Source organism: Octodon degus, unplaced genomic scaffold, assembly GCF_000260255.1.
Source record: "Octodon degus isolate 3935 unplaced genomic scaffold, OctDeg1.0 scaffold00168, whole genome shotgun sequence".
Classification (NCBI taxonomy): Eukaryota; Metazoa; Chordata; class Mammalia; order Rodentia; family Octodontidae; genus Octodon; species Octodon degus.
In genome coordinates, this window is record NW_004524744.1 from 3357764 (window position 1) to 3364906 (window position 7143).

The 7143-nt window shown below is 50.3% G+C and overlaps 1 protein-coding gene across 1 annotated transcript; it reads left to right on the plus strand.

Moving 5' to 3' along the window:
• The first annotated feature begins 53 nt into the window (after window positions 1-53).
• On the plus strand, window positions 54-6420 carry Prdm8 (PR/SET domain 8). The gene is made up of 4 exons (XM_004643191.2): window positions 54-241; window positions 2448-2668; window positions 3589-3820; window positions 4151-6420. Exons 2-4 carry the CDS (start codon window positions 2450-2452, stop codon window positions 5686-5688), a joined length of 1989 nt encoding a protein of 662 aa, XP_004643248.1. The 5' UTR covers window positions 54-241; window positions 2448-2449; the 3' UTR covers window positions 5689-6420.
• The last annotated feature ends 723 nt before the right edge of the window (window positions 6421-7143 follow it).

A 7143-nucleotide genomic window follows, 5' to 3' on the forward strand; every position in this document is an offset into this window, starting at 1 on the left:
TCTCTCTCTCTCTCTCTCTCTCTCTCTCTCCTCTTTTCCCTCTCTCTGTCTCCTTAGTCTCTCCTCATTTTCCTCTCCCCATCTCTCCACCGCTCTCTTCTCTCTTTACGCAGAGCCTACAAGACCTGAAACACCCCTTGACATGGAAATACACTGATACAATAGGCAACAAGAAACCGTTCATCTCAGCTTCCCGTTCCAGGTGGCCTTATTTGGCTAGTGGATCCTGACCTTATTCCGGGTAAGTCTACTGTATTTGCATTGCTGTGGGAGGGGGGATGGGAGGAAGGTAGGTTTGGTGGAAAGGTTGGAAAATGTTATGCCCTGTCTGTCCCCTCATCATTCAAATACGGAGAAAATGATTATGAAGGGGACCTCTTCTGCCAATAAGAGTATACAAAGGGAGGAGCGAATTGGGAGCACTTTCCTTGAGAAGCCCGGGGCTGAGAGCGTGCGGCCGCCAGACAATGCCTGCCTGGAGGGGCGGGCGCGTCGGGACCGCTGTGACCGCTTTCGGGTGCCCGGTGCGTCTGAGGCAGCGTCCCCCGGGCCGCCCAGAACCCAGGCACCGCGCGGGAAGCCGCGCACGGAGCTTTAGGGTGGCGAAGGCGACTGCGCCGGCAGCAGCCCTGACTCGCGCCCAGTGGGTATTGTGGCCGCGGCCGGAGGCTCTCGGCGGCTGCCAGCCACTCCGACCGCAGGCAGCGCAGCCAGAGAGGACCTTTTCACCATATTGTTAGGTAGAACTGCATTTTAATGACTGCATCTCCGGTATGGCAGAAGAGACGGTGTCCTCCCTGCACAATGAAACGCTTGTGCGAAGAGTTTTCAAAGGAAAAGAGAAATTAGGGCATAAAACGCTGATCTGGAGCAAACTGAAAATGGGTGGATAGGATTGATCCCTTTGAAAAGATGAGCCATCCCGATTTCTTTTCAAATGTTTTTTGATTTGCAATTGGAAATCAGAAAGGCTTCTTGATGGGAGGTTAACAAATATCCGTGGACAGACGGTATAGTATAATAAAGTTTCTACTTTGGAGATCTTTGCTTCATTTTTTTTGCTGTTTGGTAGCTGCGGGCATACAAGAGAATGAGTGCAAAAAGAGGCTGGCCAAAGTTTTAGGCTCTGTTAACTGGAAAGGTGGTGAACGAAATAAGCACTGCCTTGGATTCACAGCTGCTAGACTAACTGGTTAGTGGACAGCTGCTAGACTAACTGGTTAGTAAAAATAGGAATTATTAATGAGTTAATGGACAGCTTTGCCGAGAAAGAAGTAGGCTTACTCTCCTACCACTTAGATTATAAGAAACATATAATGTATAAGAAATCTTTGCCAGTAATGATATTATTAAGGCAAAACCAACCTGGAGGGATTTTTTGATCAGTAGAAAACAGTAAACAATGCAGCTAGCTCAGAACTACCTTAACCATTTTAATTGCCTGCTTTGTTTAAAAATGATTTAAAATGATTTTTAAAATGATGTCTTCTAGGGGGTGTCCAGTGCCAGAGGATGGGAAATGTCCTTTTATGACAGCTTAATAGAGAGCCCTCCATTGGGGCATTACTTTCTAAATTGCTGCGGATTAAACAGCTGGAGAGCCCAAGAAGGACTATTCAAGCAGGGCTGCCCCCTCTTGCTCATGCAGGGTTGTGTCTGGGGACGTGAGAACTCATCAGTCATTACACACAGCATTTCAGGCAGGGGACAGTTCAGGCCTGCCTTGTACCTGCTCGCTTCATGGGCCACGTGTGACTCTCTCCACCCTCTTGTATAACAAGGTAGCTAGGATTCACCCTCATCCATAAATAAGCATGTCGAGAAAAAAATAATTACCTCTGCTTGCTGCTTTTAATTAAAGCCTCAGAGGGACAGTGTTGGATTATGGTAATGAGCAGACATACGTCCCTTCTTGTAGGCTGCAGAGAAAGGTTAGCTGACACAGAATTAGTGGCCCTGACACTTCACTTGAAATCCATTCGCTATGCTCCACTGTCTCCGCCTGCTTGCTAATGCTGCTCCCCTCTTTGGAAGAAAAGAAAAAAATCAGCTCCTGGGCATCCAGTTCAATGCATAGGAAAAGAGCATTTCCCCAGGGGGTAGAAGTTTCTGTCAGAAAAGTCTGTGTAGGTTGGTAGAAAGAATGCATTACTATTTTCCTGGTATCTTCACCCCAAAAGCCATCCATTAGCAACATGCTACAAAAATAACCCGGTCTTTTCTTTTTTATCCCAAGCAGTCAGTGGATTCTGGATATCCCAGTGCTTCATCTAAAAGGGAAGGAAACTACTCCTGAGTTGATGTTCTAAAAACATTTTATATCAGTCTGCTTTATTTTTAAAATAGGAGCTTTGTTAAAATCAGGAATGTGCAACAAAAAGAAAATCAGTCTTAGAATTGCATGTGATATCATAACCTGCTTCTCTGTCTTGTGTATTTGACTCTAGTGATGGAGGATTCAGGTACCCTGAGAGGCATCTGGGATGGAGATGCCAAGGCTGTCCAGCAATGTCTGACAGACATTTTTACCAGCGTTTACACAACCTGCGACATCCCGGAGAATGCTATATTCGGGCCCTGCGTTTTGAGCCATACCTCCCTGTATGACAGCATCGCCTTCATAGCTCTCAAGTCCACTGACAAGAGAACTGTCCCTTATATCTTCAGGGTAAGTGTTGGCTCATGCTGTGTAGGTTAGGAGGGCAACATCCTCTGGTAAATGGAATAAGACTCATTCCCATGACAAGTAGAACAAACTTTGAATGTAGAGCATGCAAAATGCAAGCAGTTCCAGTTTAAATGCCAAAAAGATGAATCGAATGATTGTCAACTGATTTTCTGGAACTAATGACAAACTCTCCTTCAGAATGCTAGAAAGGTGTCAGTTGGTGTCTCAGTTGTGGGTTCTCCTGCCTGATGCTCCTGTTGTTCCTCTACTGTGGGCTGAGGTCGTTTGCATGCTAAGTGCTTTCTGGAAGTAATTCTACAAGTTCTGGGTATTATCTGCATTCCAGCATAGGAGGCCAGCTTATCTCCTGAATGTTACTTTCTTTGGTAACATTAGCTAGTGCCCAGAGTTTATTTAAATAAAAATAATTGTTTTGACAGTGAAGCATCATTAAGTCCATATGTTTGAGTTTGAAGACAACAGGCCTCTCACTTCCTATTCTTTCTTTATGAAGAAAAGCTATTAATTGTCCAAGCCAAAATTAGGAGGATTCGTGCCACAGGATTTCTAAGATCTACACTTACACTTTTCTTGTAAAACAAAATTCCCCATATTTTTGCAGTGTGTAAGAATTTAGAAGTAAATTCTGAAGAGGCTAGCACTACTTTACATTTTTAAAAAGAAATTTCTTCATTTGATATTCAATCAATATATGAAAAACATTCCATGTATATGATGCTGTGTTTCACAAGCGGAGTTTACTTGCCTGCCAGTTCAAAGCATAAGTCCGTGTCGCAACTTGGGTTAAATTTTGGCCTCAGATAATTCTCGGGGAAAGAATGAAGAATCTCATTTGCCTGGCTTCATTTTCTCACGAGGGTGTCCCCTCTTCCTTCCTATGGTCTTCTCTTAAATTGCAGGTAGACACTTCAGCAGCAAACGGCTCCTCCGAAGGCCTCATGTGGCTGCGGCTGGTCCAGTCGGCCAGAGACAGGGAAGAACAGAACCTTGAAGCCTACATCAAAAACGGACAGCTGTTCTACCGCTCTCTCCGCAGGATTGCCAAAGACGAGGAATTACTCGTTTGGTACGGGAAAGAATTGACTGAGTTACTCTTGCTCTGCCCCTCTAGACCCCACAACAAACTGAATGGTAGGTTGGCTCGCGAACTGCGCGTGGGCCCTTCGCGGGCTGGGGAGAGGTGCAGGGAGCGGCGGCAGGGCCTCCCGGGGTCGTCTTCCTTTCCTCCCGGAATCTTCTGGGATGCAGCCCGGGATGAAGCTGGGACAAACAGGGGAGGATAAGCCGGGGCGCTTTCCGCTTGCTTACTGTACTCCCCCAAATCAGGAAGGAAAGTTAGATCAGGCCGGGTAGTCTGTTTTCCCGGAGCTGACGGTGGCTGGCGAAGGGGATGCGGGCCAAGTGGCCGGGGGCGACACTGAGTAATCGTGTGGCGCCTGTGTGGTGTTTGCTCACAAGCAGGGTCATCCCCTTATACGTGCTTGGAATGCAGCCAGCGTTTCCAGTTTGAGTTCCCCTATGTGGCGCATCTGCGTTTCCGCTGCCCCAAGAGACTTCACAGCGCTGATCTGAGTCCCCAAGACGAGCAAGGCGGCGGCGTGGGCACCAAGGACCATGGGGGAGGCGGCGGCAAAGAGCAGCAGCCGCAACAGGAGGCATCCCTGGGGCCCGGCCCCAAGTTTTGCAAAGCTGGCCCCATCCACCACTACCCGGCCCCCTCTCCCGAGGGCAGCAACCCACCCCCCTCCGCCGGCAGCAGCAGTAGCAGCAGCAACACTGCGAAGCCATCCACGGATTTTCACAACCTGGCCCGGGAGCTGGAGAACTCGAGGGGAGGCGGTAGCAGCTCTCCTTCCTCTGGGCTCAGCGGAGGCTGCAGCGGCGCCGGCCACCAGGAGGCGGAGCTGAGCTCCGACGGTGCGGCCGCAGGCGGCTGCAAGGGGAAGCGGAAGTTCCCCGAGGAGGCTTCGGAGGTGGGGGGCCGGGCCCGCCTGGCCGAGCGGGCCCCACCTGTGTCCAAGGAGGACTTGGTGTGTACGCCGCAGCAGTACCGCGCCTCTGGTAGCTACTTCAGCCTAGAGGACGGCGGCCGCCTCTTCACGCCGCCCAGCCCGGAAACCGGCGAGGCCAAGCGCAGCGCCTTCGTGGAGGTGAAGAAGGCGGCGCGCTCCGCAGGGCTGCAGGAAGAGCCGGCGGCCGACGGCGGGGGCGCGGCGCCGGAGGAGCAGGACGCTGGGGGCGGCGGCGGGGGCGGCGCATCCACACCCGCGGCCGCATCCCCGGCGGGCGCCGAGAAACTGCTGGGCCCACGGCCCGGGGGCGCACTGCCCGGCCGGCTGGAGGGCGGCAGCGCCTTCACGTCGGTTCCTCAGCTGGGCGGCGGCGCGGGGGGCGCAGCGGGCGGCGGCCAAGGCTCCGTGCCCGACGAGCGCAAGAGCGCCTTCTCGCAGCCCGCGCGCTCCTTCTCGCAGCTGTCCCCTCTGGTGCTGGGGCAGAAACTGGGCGCGCTCGAGCCTTGCCACCCTGGCGACGGTGTGGGCCCCACCAGACTGTACCCCGCTGCCGACCCTCTGGCTGTGAAGCTGCAGGGTGCCGCGGACCTGAACGGCGGCTGCGGGGCGCTGGCTAGCGGCGGCGGTGGGCTGCCCAAGCAAAGCCCCTTCCTCTACGCCACCGCCTTCTGGCCCAAGAGCTCGGCGGCCGCGGCGGCTGCAGCGGCGGCCGGGCCCCTCCAGCTGCAGCTGCCTGCGGCACTGACGCTGCTGCCGCCCTCCTTCACCTCGCTGTGTCTGCCAGCGCAGAACTGGTGCGCCAAGTGCAACGCCTCCTTTCGCATGACCTCCGACCTGGTGTACCATATGCGTTCGCACCACAAAAAGGAGTATGCCATGGAGCCACTGGTCAAGCGGCGGCGGGAGGAGAAACTCAAGTGCCCCATTTGCAACGAGTCCTTCAGGGAGCGCCACCACCTATCCAGGCACATGACCTCGCACAACTGACACGGAAAAGACCCCAACTGTCCCTGCGCGCGCACAGTCAAGCCACCTGCAGGAGCAAAGTCCGTAGGACACTCACCACTTCCTCGAGCCCAGAAACACTGCACACGCGCCCACTGTACATGCACGCACACGCATACACACGTTCAAACACTTGCCTCTTCCCCTTACTGAAGTATGTACCCGGGACACACATACATACACAGAGACGCGCAAGCGCGCGCAACAGGACGGTGGATTTTCGATTGGGTGGGTGGTTGGTTGGAAGGGGATTTCCTTTGAATGCACGCATTTTCACTTTCCCAAAAACAAAGGTACATTTTTTAAAATGTCATATATTGCAACATATTGATGCATTTGTCATACGTTTCTACTTAAATTATTAAGCACTTACGGTTTAGATGTAATAATTATATGTAAGGACAAAATTTATTTTAGATATAAAGTAATGGAGGACGGTGAGACGCCTTCTGCATTTCCTGATGATAGCTTGTGTTCTTACAAAAATAAACAAAATGAATAAAAACGGGCTTGCCATTCAGTTGAAGTTTCCAGGGGGAAGTGCATGTATCATGAAATGATTATGGACTTCAATGAAGAATTTCATCAATTATGTAAATATGTATTTCCTTTTAATACAAAGTGTAATTTTGTGTCAGTGAAACGGAGTCTGAATAGTTATGTGTTTCTTTTATCCCTGGAAAGATTTATTAAACTTTATAGTTTATCTGGGTATGTTGGATGCTTTGACAATAAATGACTATTTTCTTCAAAGCTACTTTTTGCAACAGTTTTTACCACTTTTTTGATAGCTATGTGCTACACTTTGAGTAGGTACCATTCAGTCCCTGAAGAAAAGGGAAGAGAAGGCAGAGCAGAGGGGTAATAAACCTTGACGATTCCACTTGCATTTACAAACTGTAAGCCAGTCATGGGCCTAAAGACGGTTTGATTGTGGCTTGGAAAACCTTTGGTTGAAAAGTGTGGTTGGGCTTCTCCAGCAAAGACAATTCATTTTGACAAAAATGCCTGCTGCTGCAGCTAACCTGTCATTGAGACATCTGCATTCTTTTAGGCAGCAAGATAATTTGCATCTTCCAAATGGCCAGAGACAAACAGCTGGTATCTGGGAGAACAGAGGAAAGACCCATTTTTGGTTCATTCTAGGAATGGTGTCCACATGGAAGAATGTTTTATACTCTAGAAACTTGCAGTATTCAGGTGTCCATTAAGAGACCCTTCTAGTGAAAAGAACATACTTTATGATAGACTGTGTGTCAAATGGCCCAGTTTTGCTTCTAAAATTCTCCAACATCTGCACAGTGGGGACAGGGAGAATGACTATGCAACATTATAACAATAAAAAGAACCTGACAACTCGCCCCCTCTTTCTGGTCCCTTTATGAAAAGCCACTCTGTAGTCTTCATATACAGGCAACAATTCTTGGTTAAATAGAG